The 25,154-nt window shown below is 34.4% G+C and overlaps 1 protein-coding gene across 7 annotated transcripts in view; it reads left to right on the forward strand.

Annotated features, from left to right (window-relative positions):
* Positions 1-25,154, forward strand: part of LOC132797332 (cAMP-specific 3',5'-cyclic phosphodiesterase) — a 237,285-nt gene that overhangs the window by 127,536 nt on the left and 84,595 nt on the right. For 3 of the 7 annotated variants that reach the window (XM_060809032.1, XM_060809035.1, XM_060809033.1), the window contains exon 3: positions 9,429-10,703. The exons of the other annotated variants lie outside the window; for them this stretch is intronic. In XM_060809032.1, coding sequence (XP_060665015.1) covers positions 9,493-10,703 — 1,211 coding nt within the window. In that variant the 5' untranslated portion in view covers positions 9,429-9,492. The remainder of the gene's footprint in view (positions 1-9,428; positions 10,704-25,154) is intronic. 7 annotated transcript variants of the gene reach the window in all.

A 25,154-nucleotide genomic window follows, 5' to 3' on the forward strand; every position in this document is an offset into this window, starting at 1 on the left:
GAGCGAGAGCGAGGCCATAAATATTTTAGGAGTGAACGCTGTGTCAGCAACATTTTTGGACGAATGCTCATCTGTCCAGGTTGATGTATGCTCATCACAGACTCTGATAAGCTAGCTATGCGTGTGCCTGTGTGTGTGTGTGAGTGTGTGCACAAAACAATTTGCTACAAAATCTCACACACACACACACACACACACACATTCACCTGGCGTTTGAAATGCGGCGCTTCAGCTGTTTGCATTGTATGTCGCATAAAACTCCCAAAATACGTATGTGTGTATGCCTCTGTGTGTGTGTGTGACAAAGGCATGCCTCAGCCCACAAACACACACACACGTGCATTCTTAGCCTTGTCACACGGACAGCAGCTTCCTTCCTGCCAATGCCATTGGTATTGCCTTTAAAGCTCGGAAGCCGCCTAAATGCTAAAAATTCCTCAAGTTTTTCGTCCACATCGATTTTGCATTTTCGTGTTACGTTGCCACAAAGCTCACCCACCACCCTTACCACTCACCCCTCACCCCTCTTTGGCCCTTTACTTCGTTGGCCCCGCAGTCAAATGTGACGTAGCCAAGAGAGAAAGAAAGAGAACGCTTCGTAATTCTTTCAATATTTTCTGGCCCAGGGGCTGTCAATTGAGTTTTGGGTCTGTTTCGGTTTTTTTTTTACTGCTGGGGGAATTGTCGTGAATGACCCAACTCAGCCGAAGAGGAGAGCAAGCAAAATGATTGACTGATAGAATGATTGGCGATTACGTAACACATTTTATGCCCGTTTTGTTAGGCTGCGTCCCTTGTGAAGGGAATTCTACAAATAGCCCAACATCATTTCTATTTATGTGCGAAGACATTTGTTAAAGCTGTCGCCAAAAAGCTGCTTAAAGCTGCAATTAAGTCAAAAGCTCAATAATTTTTCCAAATGTAATAAGCTTATGATTAAGCTAAAGCTTCAGACATAAACTGCACAACAAATACGAGTATATTGCATTCTTTGTTGTGTTGCGTTACGCCTTGGTTGCACATGGAAAACTTGTAAACTTTCAATGCGAAACTTTTTGTCGCACAACAACAACAACAATAACAATTGGGAAATGGAAAACTTTGTCATAATGAGAAGAGTTCATTTTGGAGAGTTTTATTAAGCCAACTTGTTAGCCAGCTCATTTTCAAGCACAACAAGCTGAGAGTGTTTATCTTCATAAAGATTGTCAAACTTTTTTGTAGTTGTGTCCCTTAAAATACGATGTGCAAGATTTTTCAAAAATACTCTTTCTTTCTTTTGGTCGAACTTTAACCTACATATATGTATACATATGTATGTTCCATGTTCGTGTGCAATAAAAGACAATAGATAAAGCTTTTGGACACAACACGACACAAGACTAAATGGAATAAAATATGAAAATTCGTTGATGAAAACTCAAGAAGAAGAAAAGATATTAAAATGTGAAAGATTTTACCAAGCGAAAAACACAAAACTTAATGAGTTTTTCAATACATATATAATATAAGCGAGTGATGAGAACAAGCGAGCGTTGGGCTGCTGCTTTTGACTTATCTCAGCAGCTGTTGCCACACTCACTCATGCCAACATCCCTCAGTGTTCTTCTGTTTGCGACAGGCGGAAGAGGTGGAGCGGGGAGGAGCGGGGAGGAGGGAAGATTCGCCCCTATTTTGCTTCAGCTAACGAGCTGCCCATCAAAAGGTCAGACCTCTGTCAGGTCGACTAGCCTTAAAGTGAACTAAATACAACCTCAACCCCATCATCAAATTGGTTTTGCGGCTTTGTGGCAACATCTCAGTCTATCACACTCACACTCTCTCACTCCCACTCTCTCTCTGTCTTTGTCTCTGTTACAATTGTTGGCGTCTTTAATTTCGATTGCGATACTTTTGGCTTTAAAGCTAAAAGCCCACACAGCACGCACAATAAATTAAGCAAATTTATGGCTAGCTGTGCTCTGCCATCAGCTCCTCCCCCTCCTCCTTCCTCCTCCTCACTCTCCTGCTGTCGTCTATCGACTTCATTGCTTACCACTTTCGCGTGCCAGTGGCTCAGAACGGAATCCATTGGCTTTGCCATCGACCCGTTCACACTGTGCAGCAAATTTGCGGGTCTCAATTTTGCAATCGCTTTACGAGTAACTGTCTTTCTCACTTTTTGATTGCATTTGCAAATAGTTTCGATACGAATGTTCTTAGATTAGCTAGTTTTGGAACACAATTCTAGGGGCTGCAAACTGTTCCAATTTAAATAATGTGTCTATCATAAAATTAGATTTTTGTAAAGTACTTTTCGATGCTGATCTTTGCTCCCAATTGATTTGTCTATTTCATTATTTTCGTAATTTTTCTAAAGTATATTGTATTTTTTGAATATAACAAATGTACGCTTTAATAAACTTTTAGTATTTTGGTGGTATATTAATTTGGTATGTTGTAAAATTAATACCGCACGGTTTTGCTAGAGCTGAGCACTTTTATATTTCGCATTTCTTTGTATTATAGTGTTTTCATATTTACCCCCAAATTCATGTTGACTATTAAATATAAATTTCAATTCGAAATAAACGACAAATGAGTGTATTATTTAATTGTGCATATCTCTCAAAAGATTTGCAAATAGTTTAAAGTATTTTTAATATCATTACAACTAAATTGCACTTGATAGTCTTCAGAATGCTGCATGCAGCCAGCCAACTAATAGTTGTTCTCGAGCACTACTCGTTGCTTTGTTTCTTGCCTGCCTGACTGTCTGACTGTCTGACTGGCTGGCATTCTAACATAGTAAGGTTTTCATTAGCATTGGAATTTGGCCCTTGGCCCTCCTCTTGTCCCTTTTCGTCGAAGTTGTTGGCTGGCAAATTTTGTTGTTTAGTTTCGCATTGTGATTATATTAAATACTTGACTTCAATTTCGCCATGGCTTTGCCATGGCTGACTTTGACTTTGGCCAGCCTTTTATGTCTTTGATTGTCGTGTTACCTTAAAGCCAGCCTTGGGTACGCCCTCTTCTCCTCTCTTCACTTCACCTTCGCTTCGCCCTCGCCTTGGCACGTACGGCTTAAATAAGCTTAAGTAATGTGCGGTGAAAGGAGAAAGCTCGAGGAGAAGAAAGCGTCTAGAATTTCAGCTCAGTTCGCTTGTTGGCTCATTTCATTTAGACGAAAGAGAAAGTACGCGCTGGTATTTCATTATTAATGGAACTTTGATTAAATTGCAAGCCAAAGTCGAGCCAAGTCCCCATTGGTGGCATATAAAAAATTTACGATGACAAATTTACACAAATTAGTGAACGTTGCCCGCCGCCGTCAGACGCATCCGGCATCCAACTGAATCTCCTTGGCACAGAGTAAAAAACACAAAAAACACAAAAAAAAGAAAACCCAATCGTAACTCGCCTGCAATTAGGCTCAATGCAAACGCATAAATTCTCTGAGCACAATTCGTATTCCGTTTGCTGGATTATAGTATTTTCTGCTATGTATTTTTTTTCTTTTTTCCTTTATTTTGGAGGTACATTTGTTGGATTATTTCTTGAAAACTGCTTTTGTGCATAAAGTGGCGAGGAAATTGTAAATATTTAAAAACAATTCTTAGCACTTAAAGTGCAAATTGCTTTGCTATTCTCTTTTACAAAAAAAAATCATTTCACAATTCTTTGATTACAAATGATTAAATATAATTATTTTGTCAGATACATAATTGAATATACTAAATTATAATAAAATGGAACTGAAAGGAATGGTAAAGAATTTTAAATAACTAAATGCTTCATAATGAAGTAAAATCATTTGATTTTAAGAATTAGATATACTCAAAATTTAATTATTAAATAGTAAAAAAAAATAATCAATGTTGTTAATTCTGAACTTTCACATATTTGCAATGAAGTTAAGCAAGTTTTAAGTAATTAATTAAGTGAGCACTGCAAAAGGGGTCTAAAAATAATGCGTTTCGACAAACGCATAAATGCTTCGACCTTATCAATTTGCTCGGTTCGCATTCGTTATTTTTAATCCGTTGGTCATGGCCAACAGAGATGCATTTAGCCACCGAAGTGTTGTTGTGGGGCCAAATTAATGTGAACCCTGACACCAGACTGAAGGCAGCTGAAGGCTAAAATGCAAACAATAAAAGTAAAAGGAAAAGGAAAAATACTAAAAGTTAATTTAAATTGACTTTGATGTGAGCAAAGCATAAGCAAATGCCTACCAGTAAATGCAATATATACGAGTGCGAAACGAAAAAGATATAAAAAGGAAAATTGCAGAGAGTTTGATGTGAGGTCTCTCTCGCCTCCGTCGCAATTTTAAATGCCAACTGCCAACTGCCAACTGCCATTTGCCGACCTTGGCGATAAATTAACGTGTTGCCTACTTAGCGGCGCAAACAATGGAAATTACTTTGGCAAAAAAAAAAAGGGGAAAGAAGCGTGGGTCCAAAGTCAAAGTCAAGCGACAATTCCTAGATTAATGACTGTGTTAGCTCTGTGTTAGAAATGTGACATAATTTCACTGTTGACCCCCATAAATCACACAATGATCGACGCAAATGAATAACCAACAAAACCCCTTTCGACAATTGGCAACTTAAAGATGGAAACTCGTAAGAAATATGTTTGAAAATCAAGTGCAATTTTTTGAGGGTTCACTTATCTAAAACCGATTACCGCAGTCTAGATAATTAATCAACGACTAATGACTGTGAATGTCTTAATGTTTCCTCAAGCGTTGCGGCTTAATGGCAAACCATTAAAATCCAGTCAAGCTCTCATTTTGCATTCAAATGCCGGAATATAATTCCCCCCCACCCATTAAGCTGTAATAAACAGATTTCTTGACATGTGTCTGGCAGCTGTTAGCCACTCATTGCTTTCCGTTAACAGCTTTCAATTTCATTTTATACAATTTTTTCTCTCTGTTTTTTTTTAATCAAAATGCAAAAAAATGAAAAAAATGTTATAATAAAGGAAATGCATTCAGTCGTTGGGAAAAGCCAATTAGGATTTGATAAATCTGTGCATGTGCACATCAATAAATAAAATTGTTCATCGAATTGATTCGTTTGATAAATGTTGACGGCTGTTTTTCGCCTCTTCTCGTCGCACGTCGCGATTCATTCAACTGCGTTAAATGCGACGTACATAATTTATTTTATTTTTAATTTTCTGTTTTTTTTTGTTTTCGTACTTCTTTCGCTACTTTTATTTTTAAAGCAATTTAAAAATGTTCAATCCTCATGTCAAGGGCTTGTAAATGAGGCTGAATAAATGCTTCAGCATCAGCATCACCCTTTGGGATTCCTGGCTTTCAGACGCATTTCGCACAAAGTCAACTTTTGATATACACATAACATATATACATATACTATATATATGGCTAATGATGTTGACAGCATGCGAGCGCAACAGAAAAAAAAAGAAATAAGAGTGAAATGAACTTAAAATGAAAATGAAAATGAAAAAAAGTAACCGTTGTTGCTAACAATGGCGTCCTTGTCGCTCAAGTTGACTTTTGATGCCGCTGTGGGCTGTGTGCTCAACAATGGGCGTGGCAATTGATGCAAGCTCATACATGAGCTTATTGCAATTGTTGCGGTTGCAACGCCCACGACAAGTGGATTATACAATACTTATGCACAACTGCACGACGCTATTGCAGTTAATAGCAGTTAAGCCATCGATCGATTTCTCGATAAACCAATCGAGTGAAGAATGTGTTAAATGCGCCTGCATTCTTGAAAAGCTTCAAAAGTTGGCTAATTTATCGATGGCAGCAATTTTAATATTTCATTATTACCTGAGCTAATTTAACTACTTTATACACTAAAATGACTTCAACTAATTTACAAATGCATAAATCTACAGCAAGTCAGTTTAATTATGAGTGGTGTCAAGAACAATCGATAGATGGCGCCACTCAGCAAACGCAGCGACTTACTGAACAACTGAAACATTCTTCAAAAGCTTAAATAGACGTATAATTTATACCTAGTATAACAAGTACGAAATGACTTAAAGTAAATCAAGTTATTTGCTTAATGAGTGGCGCCATCTATCGTTTGTTCGGTATCAGAACACTGTACAAGAACAATCTATAGATGGCGCCACACTGCAAACGAATCGACTTGATGTTTTTCTGCTTGCTGTTGATTTATGTTTGACTGGTATTTCATCAAATGACTTGACACTTTTTAGTCGTTTATTAAAAAAATACTACTTTTTAGCAACAGAGCTTTGGGAGAAAAAAACGTCTATAACATATTAATAATAACTCTCTTATTATTATTATTTAATATTATCTATTATCAACTCACAATAACGTATTGATAGTTAGAAAGAACTTCGATAATTTATCGATAATTACACATTCCTGTATAAGTAACTAAATCTCTTTCCAAACAACGAGCCACTAAATCATGTACTTTCATTGCGTCATTTCAACAGCTTAATCGATTCATTAGAATGCGAAAATTTTAAATTTATTACTTCAGTTTAGCATTAAATTACGAAACGCATGCAAGTGGAAACGCTGCGATATTTCAATTTGAAATTCATTAATGCAAATTTCAATCAAAAACAGAAATAAAAACACAAAAACAAAACTGATTAGATAGTTTCTTCTTTGTGGCTAAAGTAATTAGAAAGTCACGCGATTGGCGACAGTCACTATCAGCAGGGGGCGTGGCAGTCGCCAGTGGGCAAAAAGAGGGAGTAAACAGGGTCGCATCTTTAGCTCAACCGTTGTTGTTGTTGGTGTTGCAAGTTGCAAGTTGCACAATATGGCAATGGCAACGTTGTTGTGCATGCAAATTGATTTTGCTGTTGGCCCTGCCTTTGATTTTGAAGAATGGCCAACACAAAGTAAGCAAAGCAAAATGTGCTTTTCCAACTATCGAACTAAATAAATCCAATGCGTAATTGAAGAAAGTCTGTGAGAGTGAAATGGAAATTGATTTGGATTTGGATTTGCATGCGTTTTATGTAACTGAAATGTTTTGCAAGCGTCACTCGTTGTCGTTTCCATTCATTATCATCTTCAATTACATTGAGTGCCACATCTTTGGCTTTTTGGTGTCCAAATCAGTCATTGATTTTATTTGTCGAATTATTATTGCAGCCTTCGAAGTTCTTCTCTATTATTAAAACTGAATTTGCATCTGACTCTCAGATAAAGTCTCACATTTAACACTCTCGATGGCTGTTCATTAAACTGCATTATTTATAGAACTTTCGAGTTAACATTTCCACATTTCTCAGTCAGTCAGTCAGCTAGTCATTCGGTCATCATTAGCACAGAAGCCAACCACATACCAAAATTCAATAAATTAATGAGCCATGATGAAGTGTGTTTTGGATTTTGGCCAAATCAATTAGCACTGCCAAACTGTGATTTCACTGTTGCCCTTTTGCCTTCCACTCAAGGTGAAAGTTCACACTTCATAGTTTTCCAGTTTGCACTTAATTATGCAGCTTGTTACTGCCACCGAAATTAGTAAAAAAAAGAAAAAAAACTTAAATACAAATAAAAAAATCCTTGGCAAAAAAGAAAACACAAAATATGAAAAACTGGGAGTACAAAAAAAAAAAATACACAGAGCCACAGCTGGTAGCCGAAAAATATTATTATATACATACATATGAGTTTTTTTTTTTTTGCAATGGATTCCTTTTTTTTGGCACACACTGTGCCCAAGGCCGCAAGCTGCCTGTAAACAGAGAGAGAGAGAGAGAGAGAGAGAGAGAGAGAGAGAGTAGGGAAGGGGAAGCGGAGGCAACTGACGAGGTCGAGGGCGTGTGCCGCTTGCCTCTTGTGAGTTGAGTTGAGTTGCGTTGGGTTGAAGTTGTGGGCACTGCAACTGTTGTCTGGCTGCTACATGTTGCGCTCTCAAGAGTGAAAGTGAGAGAGTGGGCAGAGACGATGAGGACGAAGTTGCAAGTAACTTTTGTGATGTGTTGAGCGTGTGGCATGTGGCATGTGGCAAAGAGACACACTCTCTAGCATATGCCACACCAGTGTTTGCAGCTTACCGCCAGCTACAGTTCAGGTTCCACTTCAACTCAGAGTCAGCGGGTTAAGTGCACTATGTAGCTAGCTCCTCCCATCTTGTTCTTCCCGTTGACACTTTCGACCGCAAATCGTTAAACATTAAAAGCAAAATTTCTATATTGAAATGAGCCTATTTTGGTATGATTTCAGCACTTGTGTAAAGTGTCCTAAAGTTTCCGTAAATAATTTACTACCTCATTAATTGATTAATAAAATTTACTTATTATTAATTAGATAGATTGTAAATAAACAGAATAAAAAAAAAAAAATATTGATTTGCGATTTTTTGTCTCAGTTTTTCAAACTCATTAATAAACTAAGTAAGAAAACTACAGTCAAGTGTGCTTGTCTATGAGTTAATCACTACTCGCTTTCAATAAAGCCATATTCTAAAATTATACCAAATTAATACACCAGCAACACTAAAATATACCAAATGGTATATTTGGTATATCGTTATAGCATATTCTGAATATACAAAAGAGTAGAAAATATCACATATTTGGTATAATGATACAGTATTATAAATATACCACAGAGTACAAAATATATCATATATAATATACCGCTACTATATACCACATATACCAAATATACCATATTGCCAGACAAAGCAACTAAGACCCGATTGCAGTAGGTGTTTTTTGATACTCAACAGTATTTCTTAAATATCTTTTATATTCTTCTATTTATCCTCATTTTTTCTTAGAATATTGGTTAGAATGTGTATCAAAACCTATTGAGGTTTTGTTGTTCATATTTTTTGTTCATTATGAAGTTAAAATGGCAGTTATTGTATCATACAAATTCTGCGAATATGCGCATATTATAAGGAAAATATTTTACGAAATATTATTTAAATATTTGTGTGCTTAATAGGCAGGTGATATGTTTTTTAAGCTCAGATTATATGTTTTATTCGCTGTGGACATTATTTGTTAGTTGTGAAATAAAGAACATTCATAAATATGATACATCTGTTATATTAGTTCAATGCTCTATATTTATTAGCTGTTTTTTGTCTTCAAGAATACACAAATTGGCTTTAAAATTGAATGTATTTATTTTGATAAAATTGCAATTCTGCCAGCTACAAAGTTTTTGCTAATTAGAAATTAAACATTATACAAATAAAGTACCATTTCCATTTCCACAAAAAAGGCAAAAAAGTTGTTAGTTAGCTGTCGAGATTGTTTGTTCCCCAAGCGCCGCAAAGTATGCAGCAACTTTGTAGAGCAAAACGTAAAAAAGAAAATCGATTTGCGAAAGCAATTCGAGTGCACTTCGAGTTTCAGCAAACAAAACAAAATTCGTGCAAACGCAATGTGAATTTGAAATTGTGTGTGATCAACAAGATTTTGTGTTCCTTCAAATACAGCTAAAAAACCAAATCAAAAACAAAAGAGAAAACAAAACCAACGAAATTCCCAACGCGCAGCAGGATGTCTGGCAACGCCAGTAGCGATAGCAATGGGGCAACTCCCGCACAACAGCAACAGCAACAACAACAGCAACCGCCACCGCAATACATAATCACAACGCCAAGCGAAGTCGATGCGGACGAGGTGCGTTCGATGGGCGACTTGGAGTTGAGTTCGCCCGGCGATGACAGCGTCTTTGGCACGATCTCAGAGCAGCAACAGTTGCTGCAACAGCAGACAAAGCTAACACACACGCAGAAATACAGCCAGACATCGAGCACAAGCACAAGCAGCAGCAGCAGCAGCAAGCTTGCCACACGCTCCTATTCGGTCACCAGCAGCAGCAGCAGCAGCGCCGGTGGTGGCATCAACTTGCAACAGCAGCAGCAGCAACAGCATCAGCAACAAATTCAACAACAACAGACACAGACACAGCAGGTGCAACAGCAGAAGATCATGTCGAGCAGCACACGCAGCCAGAGTCTGCAGTCGAGTGCGATTGTCAGCGAGCAGAGTGGCCACATGCTGAGCACAGCGGCTGCGTTGGCCCAACAGCTGAAGGCGCAATCGTCGACATCGATCATCAGCAGCAGCAGCAGCACCACACGCTATGTGAGCTCAACGAGCAGCACAGCACAGCAGCAATTGCAACTGCAGGGGGCAACAGCAACGGGAGCAACCACATCGAGCAGCACTGTGACGGGCAGCAAGTCAAAGTTTCAGAGTTTCTTGCAACAGCCGGAGGCACACGGCGGCTTCTTGAATGCCCATCAGAAGCATGTGCGGCAATTTGTGCGCTCCACATCGGCACACTCGGAGGCGGCGGCCAGCATGACACCGGTGAGCGGTGCAAGGCCGGAGAAATGCATACGCAGCGCCTCCACACAGATCGATGATGCTTCGGCTGCCAGCGGTGATGTGAACGAGGGCAGCAGCGGCATCGGCAGCGGCAGCATGCAACTGTCGATGTCCAAGCTGGGACTGCAGCAGTCCTCCTCCATACTCATCTCCAAATCGGCCGAAACCATCGAGATGAAGAGCAGCTCAACATCGGCCGGCATGCGCACCCAGCTGACCCTCAGCGGTGGCTTCCTGGCACCGCCCAATCGCAAAATCACCATCCTCAGTCCCATCCATGCCCCGCCCGGTCTCCACGACATACTCAAGCGTGCCGGACGCTCGCCGCTCTCGCCGCGCATCAGTTTCCCCGGCAGCGAAACGGATCTCTTTGGGTGAGTTCTTCTTCTTTACACAATCGCAAAAACTCGACAATTTCCATCATCATTTTTGTCGATGCCACAAAATCAGGCATCGAAGCAAGAAAGACAGTGTTTGACTGTGAGATACTCGCTATCCCTTTTTGAATAACAGCAAAATAGTGTGGTATTATTCTTAAAATATACCAAATTAATAAAAAATATACTGAATGTTATATTTGGTATATTTGTATAGTAATACATTCAAAATATACTGAATATACTCAAAAAATACCATAAACATACTAAAGTATACCGAATGATATATTTGGTATATTGAAAATATACCACCATCAAAAATACTTAAATACACCAAAGGATACATTTTGTATAATTATATACTATTTTATTTAAAATATACCAAAATAATATACAATAAAAATACTAAAGTATACCGAAGGATATATTTAGTATATTGATATATTACTACGGCCAAAATATACCGAATTAACATACCACCAAAGGCTGTATATCGACATAGTAGGCATAGTCAAATGTTTACAGTTTACTCTAGGATTTATCAAATGGCTTTCTAGAAAAGTAGTATATAATATACACACAAAACAAAACTGAGATTTTTATCATGCATAAATTAGAACAGAAGATACAGACCTTTGAAGTTGGAGTAATGTCTTGGATTCAAATTATATTTACTTTTTCACATATATGTACATTTATAGATACATTTTTGAAGGCAGAAAAATTAGTAATCAAATTTTAGAAAATTTAAATTCACATACATTAACATAGTTTGATCAAATTCTAAAGATATTTCAGTAATTTACATATGTATTATATGTCTATTACTTTTTTATTGGCCTAATTACAAATTATATTCAATTATTACAAACTCCAAAAAAAGCATTAAAGAATTTTATAATATAGGAAAATATGCACTTTTCCAATTGGTTTTTTAGTTAATTTAATAAATTGATACTACTGAACAAGAGGAATTTTCTTCAGATACTTCAATCGATAAAATATTCTGATTAAGTTTTAAACATTCAGTGAAGGAAATTAATAATCACATGACATTCAATTTCTTGGTCTTGCAAATTATTTTAATTTACACAAAAATTCACGTTCTCCAATAAAACAAAAGTTTGCAAATCTCATATGAAATTTGGGGTAACAGTTAGGAAAAATAATTGAGTTTTGTTTTTCTATATAAATTCACTCATTGAGTTTAACTTTCGTAACATATATAGAATACAGAATGATGTATAATATAATATAATATGTATATATGTATATTTGAGTTGAATTTATATTTGAGAACCGAAATGAAAAGTTTTCAACAAAACTATGGCATAACTGTCTTTAGATTGTCGCAAGCTATCAAAATGATTGCATTTTGATTGAGGCACTTATAAAAAACTTTTATATAGAGTCGAAGATTTTGCCAACAAGAAGTTGCAAATTGTCGTTTCCAAATTTAACACTTCATCAGTTGCAAAGCTAAAACAAACTAAAGCGGTAGAGGGAGCGAGAGCGGGGGGATAATAAAAATCAACAAGAGCAACGACAATCTTTTGATTAAGAACATTGTGTAGCTGTCGCTGTCGTAGTTGTTGTCGCTGCCTTGACGCCAACAGCTAATGAGCTTGTTTATATCCTCGGTCCAAGCTCCTTTTTTGTTCTTTTTTTTTTTTTTGTTGTTGCTTGTGCTGTGCACGTTTCGTGTTAGCATCTGCGTTTATATGCGTGTCCGGAATTTGTGTGCTCAAAATGCTCATCTTATTGTTAATTGCTGTTGTTGGTGCATATCGCGTATACGCTCCGTGTGCGCTGCGAATGTCATGTCACTCGCAGTTCAACAGTCGCCACAGTTGTCATCGAGCTCTTATTTTTCCCTCAGTTCATCCTCTCTCTCTCTCTCTCTCTTTCTTTCTGCCTCTCTCTCTTTCTTTCTGGCTCTCTGTGTCGTTGTCAAAATGCCAAAATTCTTTGTCATAGTCGTATAATTAAATTTAAATGTTTTCGTTTCGAGGCCTGGCAACGACAGCGTCAGACCAACAGATAAGGTTAGACAGCGAGAGTATGAGAGAAAGAGAGAGAGAGAGGGAGAAGGAGAGAAAGAGGGAGGAGAAAGCATCAGAGAATAGTGGCAAAAGCTGGGGCGGAATGTGTAGCGACATTTATATTAATAACAGCAGCCAAGCTGTTAAATTTTTAATGAACCAGTCAAAGCAACAACAACAACAACAACATTGATGAAAGCGACAGCTGAAAATTGCCAGCGCACGTTAACAATTATTGAAATTATCCTCCAGGATCCCATCTGATAAATAATCGTACTTATCATAATTGAAAAGCCAACAAAAAAAAAATAATAATAAATGTGCAAAATCAACAACAACTTAAAGTTACTCTGCATTCGAATTTGTTGCAATCTTAAACTACTTTAAAACGGCAAATAATTAAAAAATATATATTTTCAAATACTCAAAAATAAATATATTTTTGCTTTATTATAATCAGTAACATAATGCAGAGATATTTCTCTTTACTTCAAATTTAAATTAAAAGCGAACAGCTTTAAACGACTTTAAGCAATTCTTTAAACTGTTTAAAAAAGAAGAAATATATATTTTCAAATTTCTGTAATTCATAAATAAACATATTTTTGGGTCAGTATCAATCATTAGTTACGCTGAGCTATTTCTCTTTATGTCGAATTTCAATTAAATGGGAATCGCTTTAAGCAAAGCGAAAATCGAATCGACAACTTGAATTTTCTGGCCAGATAACCGTAATTATACAGCTGTCAGTTTTCAACTGTTCATCGTCTTAATTCAATTGGATTGCATTGAATTCAGTTAAGAGAGAGAGAGAGAGAGACAGAAAGAGAAAGAGAGAGAGAGAGCTCAACACACACAGATCAACGGAGTTTAAACACACTTTTTGTGCATTTCTCACATGTTTGCACAATTTCATTTCATTTTACATTTGTTTTGTTGTTATTGTTGTTGTTTCGTTTATTTTTTTACTGCTGCTGCTGATGCTGCTGCTGTTATTTATTGGCAGTGTGCAAATTAATTCTCATTATAAATAGAAAATGAGCGCTGAAATTTAATATATGTATATTATGAACATATGAACATTTTGCTACCCTTAATCCCACAACAATAAACCATGTCAACAACGTGTAGTTTGGCTGACTGGCTAATACCCTGGATTATTGAGTTGACTTTTTGTTTAAAACAAAGAAAAATCTGCGCTGCAAACATAATTTTAATAATTACCCTCAAATCGAACTGATTAGCAAACTCATCTAATTAAAGTGGAAATTTAATTCTGCATCCCAGATAAATGTATGGAAATAATTTATAATTTATATTGTATATTCAAATGAGTTTAGAATTAACAATAAAAACTAAATTATTTAGTTGTATTCATTGAACACTTTGTCAATCATTAATCTAATTAAAAGCAACTAATTGTTGACTAAACAAAAAAAAGAATATGCTTCATAAATATTATCAGCTGACAAAGTAAGCTACTGGTAATTATTTGGTACTCAAAACAGCATCTGAAAAAATGAGCTAGATTTCAAAACGCCACAAAACTTTGAAAACTATCTCTAGATTTGTCATTTGGTCAAGTATTCCAGTTTTTCCTACTTTTCAATTTGATAAATCAAATTCAGTTAATTTGCAGTCGAGTTTGCTCGACTGTAAGATACCCGCTATCTAATTTCAATAAAACCATATGTTGGAAAACATACCAAATTAAAATACCGAAAATATAGTATGAAAATTTTGGCATATTGATATAGAACTGCATTCAAAATATACAATAGAGTAGAAAATATGCCAGTATATTCTTGTATTTATCAAATATGCCAATATAGCAAAATTTCACTTATTATTCGATTTTCTTCGATTTCCGGGGGGGCGAAAGTGGGCATGGTAGAAATTTAAAACAAACTTGATCTACGTGCAAAAATAATAAGTGCTGTCGAAAAAATTATATCTTTATCTTTTCTTGTTACTGAGATCTATGTGTTCATACAAACGGACGGACAGATAGACGGATATGACTATATGTCTCGGCTGTTGACGCTGATCAAGAATAATTATACTTTATAGGATGCAGTTGACTCCTTCTGCTTGCTACCCTTCTACAGGGGCAAAAAAATCACTTTCACCGATTAAATTGTCCTAACATAAATATATTACTTTATATTATTTTGTATTTTACAAATGTAATCATTTTTTTATTTTTGAAATTTACAAATTGTCTCCATTTTTTTAATATCATAATTTATCAATTTTCTCGATCTTATAAATTTTCATAATTGACAAATTTTCTCAATATTTGTCAAATCGCGTATTTTAAAAATATTCTCTTTTTTCTTTATTGATTTTACCTTCTAGAATCGATTCGCTTTTTTCTGTGTGTTTCGAGTTAGAACAAATATATTTTTTGCATTTCTTGACGTTTTTATAATTTGCTTTATTGAAATTAAGTGGCATCAAATGCACTTCGCAATCTGCCAGGAAAATATGAAAATATGTTGAAAAAGAAACAAAGAAGGAAAGAGAATAAGTTTTCGTTTTAGCTTTCGCTTTTATTTCCCCATCGGCTGTTTTGTGGCTTGTGTCTAAGCACTTGGATTGAACAAGATAAATGACAGGTTGTTTTCTTCTTCGTTTTTTTTTTTATTATTTTTGATATTAATTGACTGTCCAAAACTTTTTGCATGTTGCCTAGCTGCCTGGCTGCCTGGCTGGCTCAACAACAGAACTGTCAATTGATGTCAGTGGTCGCGAACAGTCGCAAGCCGGAAGGCGAAACAATTAACAAAGTTATCAGTTGCATCAGTTGCTATAGAGAGAGAGAGAGCGGCCAACAAGTGCACATGTTAATTAATAATGAACAGAGCACAGAGCACTAAGAGAACAGACAACAACACGACATAACTGAACCCCGTTCGACGTTCGACTGCTTTGTTAAGTCAAACACACACACACACACACACACACACACATACACATAGAGATTGCGGCAGATTTGTTAAATGGAATGTTGAGCTTAACTATGCGGCTGCCTTTAAATTGCCGCTCTGCTCCCCAGAGCAACAACTCATCCGCTGGCTGAGAAAGAGAGGGTAAGAAGAGAGAGAAGTAAGAAATGCTACAGTCGAGTGTGCTCGACTATGAGATACCCGCTATACCCATTAAGAATGAACGTAAGGCAGTGCGATATTAATTTTAAAATATACTAAATTAATGTGCCACAAAATACTAAAATATACCAAAGGATGTATTTGGCATATTGATAGAATAATATATAATACATTCAAATATACTATCTACGATATGCGCGATTATTTTTAAAATATACCAAATAAATATACCGAAGGCTACATTTGGTATATTGATAGAGAGCCCCATTCAAAATATACTAGCTACGAAATGCGGTATTATTCTTAAAATATACCAAATTAATATACCTAAAGTACTAAAATACTCCAAAAGATACATTTGGTATATTTATAGAATAATATACAATACATTCAAATATACTATCTACGATATGCGCGATTAAAATATACCAAATTAATATACATTTGGTATATTGTTAGAGAACTGCGATTAAAATATACCAGCTACGAAATGCGGTATTATTCTTAAATTATACCGAATTAATATACCTAAAATACTAAAAAATACCTAAGGCAACATTTGGTATATTGATATAGCACTACTTTCAAAATATACCAGCTACGCCATGCGGTATTATTTTTAAAATATACCGAATCAATATACCACAAAAATACTTTAAATATACCACCAATTACATTTGATTTATTGCTAAAATACTACATTAAAAAATACAACAGCTAAGAAACGTGGTATTATTCTCAAAATACATCAAATAAATATACCGCAAATATACTAAAAAATGTATATATGAAACAAACTTGATCTGCACAGTCTGAGATCTCGCTATATATACTTTATAAGGTCAAAGATGCTTCCTTCTGGCAATGTTAAAATACCCTTCTATCCTATGGGGAGCGGGTATAAAAAGGAGAGGAGATAGCAGCCAAAGCTAACGCTTCGAGTGTACACATAAATCTCTTAAAGCTAAGGGCTCAACTTTTTTTCTCTGTGCTGTTTTTTTTTTTGTTTTTGTTTTTTACTTTATGTATGCGTGACTTATGTTTACAGTTTATTTATTATTTAAAACATAACAGACGGCAACAGAAAAAAAAAAGAATATAAGAAAAAAGCTAAAAATTATGCTAGAGGGCTGAGAGTCAATGAGGCAACTTCACCTCGAGGGGATGCCAAGGGGCGCCTAGGGAGAGTCAGAGGCAAAAAAAAAAATACTTGACTTCCACTTTCGACTTGGACTCCATTTATATGTGTCCAAATATTTTGCAAAAGGCAACGACGACGACGACGGCAATTCTAATGCTAAATTAAACTGAGCAGCTGAAGGCGTTTTTCGGCAGCCCGATTAGAGGCCAAGCGGAAGCTGCTTGCCCCATGCCACACTCGACTCGGTTACAAAACCCAGCAAACTGTGCAAGATCCAATGACAAACAGGCCAAAATGAAACCCGCAGCCAGCAGCAACACAACACAACAACACAACAAAAACAAAAGAATAAACACAAAATGTGGCACAAACTCAAGATATGCGGGCAGAAAAGAGAGAAGGAGGAGTGTGGAAGCTAGGGAGGGAGGAGAAACCCTTTTAAGACATTTAGCAAAAACAAAATTTGTTTACATGCCGACGCAGTGCGCGTGCCTTTGTTTGCATATTAAATTCGCGTTGCATACTTTTTTTTATTTCCCTTCTTTTTGTTTTTTTTTGTTTTGGGTGATAATGAAGGCATTTTTGCGCGAATGACTTTGGCGGGTGGCAAAGCGGTTGGCAAATGGTCTCAAGGTGCCGGCAATAGCTGTGAAAAAGGTCTTCCACAACATAATATGTGTGTGTGCGTGCGTCGCCTCAATTAACTGACAAAACGACGACGACGACATCGAGTCGTATACTTAATAAGCGAGCAGCGAGCTGCGAACAGAGTTAAGCGGAAATCTCGCATATAAAACATAGCACTTGGGCTTTTGGCCTGCATCTCGAATAACTTGCGCAAACATCGCAAAAGTCCTTAAACAATTCCACAACACACACACAACAACAACAACAGCAAAAACAGAAAGGAAATGAAAGATTTGCGCTGAGAAAAAGCGAAATAAATTTTCATTTGCGTGGGTTGCCGATTAAATCTAATTGCACAACAAATAAATTTATGGCTTCAATGACCGTTTTCTATGGATAAATACACACATTTATATATATATATGTTTTATATACATATATGAACAAATTTCTGTATATGGGAATTTGTAGGTAAAGAAAACTAAAGCCAAGTAATAAAATCTTATAAAAATTGAAATTGAAAAAAATTAGCTAAAGCTATTAAGTTCAATCCAAGAAATTATATAAATTTAACAAATTTTAATATACAGTTAATTTATCTATCTATCTAATTATCTATCTAACTATCTATATATCTATCTATCTATTTATCTACCTATCTATCTAACTATCTATCCATCTCTCTATCTATCTATCTATCTAACTATCTATCTCTGCTATCTAAATTGACAAAAAAAAAAATAAAAAAAAACTACAAAACATTTTCTTATTTTGAGTAAAGATGAGTTGCAAAGCTCTTAACTAAAACTTAAATTAGAGCTAACTATGATTTCGGAATTATTTTTCTGTTTTAACATTAATTATAAAAATGATTGAGTTCATACAAAAACATGAAATGAACGAATTTACTATATACTTTATCGTAAATTTGAAATAGTTCCGAAAATTAATCTTAGCTTTAAAACTAGTGATATAAGAATGACATTTAACTTTTTTTTCTAATGGTTTCAGCTTATATATTTTTGATTGTAAATGAAATTCCGCTAAAGATGTAATATGAAAATTTAATATAAAATATTACAAATTGTGCTCAAAGCGAAATCACTTATTATGCAATATTTGCTCATTGAAACTTTCATAAAAGTGATGCAGCATTAAACAATTTTGCAGATCTGTGAATGCAGTTAAAGTTTTCAACTAATTAAGTTGAAGGAAAATCGCCTTCGAATTGAATTGTTTGCAATAAATAACACGAGAATGTTTGCCAAATTGAAATGCTGACATTTTGCGAATGCCAAAGAGTCAAAAAGAGTGCTTTACAATAAGGCGTCAGCATTGGCATTTGCATTGTGTGAATCTGTTTGAAATGCAGGTGTTGAAAACTTAGAACACCTGCTGTCAATTACACTTGACAAACTGACCATGTTACACACACACACACACACACACACACACACACACACACACATATCTTTTGGCACATCCTTTGTCACATCCTTCGTACATCATCCTTGGAATGCCGCAGGCGAAACAAAAAACTACAGTAAACACACTTTAGCAAACAAATCAAACATGGGCAATTATTGTAATCAAAGTAATTGCTGAACAAATAAATGATTTGACCATTTTCATTATAGTGAATAACTTGAGTTCAGTGTCAAGTGAAGTTATTTGTCTATTTGCACGCGCACGAAAATTCCAGTTTTTGTGCACTGCATTTTCTTTAGTTTATTCTCGCAAAAGATAAAAGAGCAAATAACTTCGAGTCGCCTTTTGAACTTCAAAGGAACAAAAGCAAATATTAAATAATAATTTCAATGTGCGCAGCAAAACTTTCAAACAATACAAAAATTTCAAATTTAAAAGTGAGCAAAATGCGAATTAAAAAAACGAAAACGAAATATTAAATTTGCTGCGTCATTAAAAAGCAACAAAAAAGCCGTGTTAATTGGCTCTTAACGCAAAACTGTTAATTAGCACATAATGCAACATAAGTGCTCTGCTCGTCTTGTTGGATGGGGATGGGGAACAACAGCCACACAAAATATGTGTGTGTGAGTGCGTATACTTAATATTAAGCATACGCCACGTGTCACAGAAACGAGTGCCTTGATAAGGATAAGCAGCGGGGATAATCTCAAACGACTGAAGAGTCAAAGTGAGTGAAAGAAAAGAAGAAAGAGAGAGAGTGACAGAGAGAGACAGAGAGAGAGCTCAAAGCAAAGCCGCCGCAAAGTATGCAACGCTTTGCTTGCAGCACGTGCAGCAGGCAGGCAAACAAAACCAAGAAGACCTTCAATAAAATTCGACGCAAAGAAAAAAGCATAAATCAGCAAAAAAAAAGTGAAAAAAAGTGAAACGCTCTTCGCTTTCGCTTTTTACCTGTGCACAACATTTTTGAAGGCTCTCGGACTCGAGCTTGAAAATGCTGCGTTCGATTTGCGTCAACAGTCAAGAGATAAGAGAGGGGTGTGGACTGCAGGGTGGAGGGGAGAGGGATGAGTGGGCTGTTCGTGCTGAGCAGCTTATTTGTTTGCTTTGCTTTAATGCACATTAGGGTGCCGTTCAATTAAAAACTCTAAGCTAAGCGAATTTCCTTTTGCTCTTCCATTTATTGTTGTTGTTTTTTTTTTTGGAAACGTGTTGAAAAACACATTACAAAACTTTCACCAAAGCTTTTCACCCCACACAAAAGCTCTGGCTAAGCGTGGACATTGTTGGGAAAGCTTTTTGTGAGGGTGAAAAGCGACAAAACTCGCAACAAAAGTTCAACAACAAAAAGCTCGAAAAGCTGGCAAAACACTCACTGAGCTTTCTGTTGCTGATGGTCAGGAATTTAATGGGAAAGCTTTGGCAAATATAATTAGCGTGTGCCAAATGAGAAATGGAAATGAAATAACGAAAATTCCAAATAATTGGAATTTAAAGCTGTAATATGTTAAACTTGATGCAATTGCATTGCTGTTGAAAGCAAAATGGGAAATTTGGATGGCGAAAAAAAAAGAATACAACATAAAACACGCCATAAAATGTGCAAAACATTAAACTAATAAATGAGAACTTCCATTCGAAATATGAATATATTATGAAATATATATATAATTGCATTAAATTGATATATATTTAATAATGAATTGACGAAAGTTGGAAATTTCATTAAATTTAAATATAATATTAATAGAAATTGATATTTATTCAATAAGTGTAAGTCTGAAATTGCATTTAAAGAATGAAAATATAATATGCTGATGAAATTTGCTATCTTATTACATACTTAGTTTTCTATTTAGATTCAAGTTAATTACAAATTACATATACCAATTTTTTAAATAGAAAATTTATTCTGAAAACTGAAACTTAAATTTCATGAAATTATATTAGACTTAATATGGCAATAAAATTCTAGATTGAAATATTGATGTATTCAATTTTTAATTTTTTTCTAATTTCATGAAATTATATTAGGCTTAATATGGCAAGATTTTAGATTGAAATATTGATTTATTCAATATTTAATTTTTTTTAATTTAAATTTTTTCTAATTTCCTATTTGGACTTTATATAAAATTGTGAAATATAAAATTTAAAAGTGCAATAATTTCGAATTTCATAATTAAGCATTAAATTCAAATAAAATATTTAATGCATGAAATTTCCAACTTATTTATTAATTTAAGTTATTTTATGCAGCGCAGCTCTCAATAATGTCATGTTATGTTTTTTTGCATAGAATTAGTTTCTAATTAATTGCTTTAAAAGTTGAGAGCAAAATGCATTTCTCAGTTGCACATTCTGTTGTTTAATAACTGCTTTCAGACTCCATTAGTTGTCGTTAAATATTGAAATCAAAGTGCGTCAAAAACTTTCGAACTCAATTATGGCAACATTAAATATAATTATTGAATAAATGATCAATTAAAGCTGCTCTTTAAAAATTCTTTCAAATATATATATATTTATATTGAATAAATTAAAGTTTGCTCTTAATACGAAATTCGAATTCGACTAATTTGAAAACGTCTTTCTTCTTCTTTTTTCATCCTCGTTTTAGGTAAGTGAAAGTCCTTGATTTTGAGCGGATGTTTTTTTGTGGTGTGCACTCTTCTCGTGGGATGTCCTGACATTTTATCCTGTGGTAAGCTGTCAAATGAGCTAAAAACAAAACTGAAGAGAAAACCAATTTTACCAGAAGGGAAAGATTTCTTTTTTTGGGTTTTGTGGATGGAAGTTTATATTTTGGCATGGCTAAAAATGTGTCTAACGACGACGATGATGATGGGCAGCCATTATACATAAATAACAATCAATAAGCTAACTTAGTGCGTGCCAGTTTAAAACGTTGCGTATACGCAACGCAACTGGTTGCCTCGTTGATGGGTGACGGGGGGACGGGGGGAGGGAGGGTGAACTTGCCCACCTGAAGGCAACCGGAAAAACAATCAGCAACACGTTGAACCTTGGCATTTTTCTCGCTTTTTTTTATGATTAACTTTAGGGGCGTTGTTTGCAGCTGCTGCTGCTGCTGCTGCAGCTGCTTGTTGACTTGCCACGCCTATTGCCACCGCCAACGCCCATTGCTGTAGGCATGGCCAAGAGCGTGAGGCAACACAAAGACAGCAACAACAACAACAACAACTGCAAAACAGTTGAAGATGCAACAAAAAACAAATATTGTAATAAGAGAGAACGAAAAGAAAAAAAAAAGAAATGAAAATTGTACTTTAAAAACGCATGCAATTTGTTGGCTCGCAGCCACGCCCACCCAGGGGGCGGCAAACTGCAGTGGCGTTCACTCTCTTGCCATGGCCATGGCCATGTGTGTGTGTGTGTGTGTGTGTGTGTGTGTGGGCAGACAAACACACAGCGGGCAAGCAAATCTCAAACGAAAACAGAGTTCAAAGCACAGGAAATTGAACGCATTAAAAAATGTGAAAAACGAGCTGGCACTATTTTTGTAAGTGCAAAGCAACGACTTGGCGAATACCCTGCACAAAAATAAACTACTATGAAAAGTTGATAATAATAATAATAATAATAATAATAATAATAATAATAATAATAATAATAATAATAATAATAATAATAATAATAATAATAATAATAATAATAATAATAATAATAATAATAATAATAATAATAATAATAATAATAATAATAATAATAATAATAATAATAATAATAATAATAATAATAATAATAATATATAATAATAATAGTAGTAGTAGTAAAAAATGATTACTATTAAATTATTACTAAAATAATTACAAAAATAAAAATAACTTAAATAACTTTAAATAAAAATACCATACTTTTTGCGAAAATACTGAAAATTCAAAAGTTCTAAATACAAAACATAAAATAAAATTATTACTAAAATTATCCAAAAAAAAAAAGTCTAAAGGAAACTAAGTATTCAATTACTACTAAAATTATAAAAACATGAAAAAGTTACTTTGAAAAAATACCAATAAATACACTATAATTTTTACCAAAATATTAATATTGCGAAAACAAAAGCATACAAATATATTATATTGATATTCGATTATTACTTAAATGATTAAAATGAATTACACAAAAATAAAATTTTGCTAGAAGAGCAGGCTTAAAATAAAAATATATATAAAGAACAACAACAAAAAAACATAAAAATATATAATTGCTAAAATAATCAAAATAAATAGCTGATATAATATAAAACCCTACAGGGTATTTGCTAGTTGAGCATGCGCGAACATCGTCGCCATTTAATTACACAACCAGTTGCTATGAACTTTGACAATGGTATCCATAGGATTAAATAGCGAAAAAAAAGCGCAGAAATATATATAAAATAAAGTCATACCGAAAAAACTTGAAATACAATAAAATGTTAAATAAAGAAAATTACGCAATTAATAACAAAGAGTAAATAAATATGCACAATATTTAAATAAAGGAATATGGAAAAAATATACAAATTGGTTAAAAGATAAAAACCAAAAAAAAAATAAATAAAAATAACAACTTCACTCTTTTGACATTACAATGTTGATAAAAAAAATAATTAAAGACCACAAAGCGAGTATCTTGCGAATATCAATAAAATGCAATTAATTAATAATGCAGAGCAATAATTTAATTGATTTACATTAATGCGAAATACAAATATTTTTGCATTGTGGTCGGCGCAAAAATATTTGCAAAGAGCAACAAAAGTATCTCGAACTCGAATGAAATGTATCTTTTGCTGCAGGCAAAAAAAAAAAAGAAAAGTTCCACACACCAAATTTGGCAGTCGAAATAAAAACTGAATACGAATGTTCATTGCTGTTGTTGTTGTTGTTGTTGTAGAGTCTGCATCTGTATCTCGTAGGTTGTGTGTATCTGTAAAGCGTCTTGTCTCTTGGGTGCCATTTGCCATTCATTATTTTGCTGAGTTGTTGTTGCTGTTGCTGTTGCTTTTGCTGTGGTCATTATGTGATTTGCTGTTGTTGTTTTTTGATTTTACATTTCGCATTTCACATTTTATTGGAGCACAAAGCACAGCATGAAGCAAAAGCAGAGACAGAAACAAAACAAAAAAGTAGAGTAAACAATTTCTAATAAAAATTTGCTGAATTCTGAAATGCAAAAGAAAGAAGCGTGTTTTCCACTTATCAAATAAACGTTTCAATTGTTTAATCTTTTAATCTATAGACCGACTTAATAAATGCAAGAAAATCTCAAACAATTTTATTGACAGCAACGTAATTTTGAAATGCAAATTTTTGCATATCTTGCAATGAAAATCTATCATTTAAAATGAATTATTTGATTGGAAGTGACTTTTAAAATATTGTTAAATTTATTAAATTTCAGCTTAAATTATCTTTTTTATATAGAAATTTAAAATTCAATTCAATGTAGGAAGAATCTTTGAAGTCACAAAAATACTAAAATAAATTAAAACTTTTGAACTACAATTTTTCATTGTTTATGTTGCAATTAATTCTGATTATAATATTATATGATAAAAAATTCAAATTTGTACTTAAATTATGTGAAGTAATATTTTTGGACTTGTCATAATTTCTAAAATATTGTGAATTAATTAAAGTTGTAAAATAGAAATTCAGTTTTCTTTTATTGCGTCTAATTTTGATATTAGAAAATAAGTAAACTGGTATATTTTTCGGCCTCAATAGTATATTTGGAGTGTAGTACTTCATCGATATGCCAAATATGGTCTTCGGTATATTTTAATATATTTTTGGTATATTTTTCGGTCTCTATGGTATATTTGGAGTGTAGTACTTCATCGATATGCCAAATATGGTCTTTGGTATATTTTAATATATTTTTGGTATATTTTTCGGTCTTTATGGTATATTTGGAGTGTAGTACTTCATCGATATACCAAATATGGGCGTTGGTATATTTTAATATTTACGTGGTATATAAATTTGGTATATTTTTTGGAAAAATACTTCACTTTGTTGCATTTTTATAATAGAAAGTTCAACCTAATTTTATTGCAGTTGCTTTTGATATTCTAAAATAAAGAAGT

The sequence above is a fragment of the Drosophila nasuta genome, chromosome X, assembly GCF_023558535.2.
Source record: "Drosophila nasuta strain 15112-1781.00 chromosome X, ASM2355853v1, whole genome shotgun sequence".
NCBI lineage: Eukaryota > Metazoa > Arthropoda > Insecta > Diptera > Drosophilidae > Drosophila > Drosophila nasuta.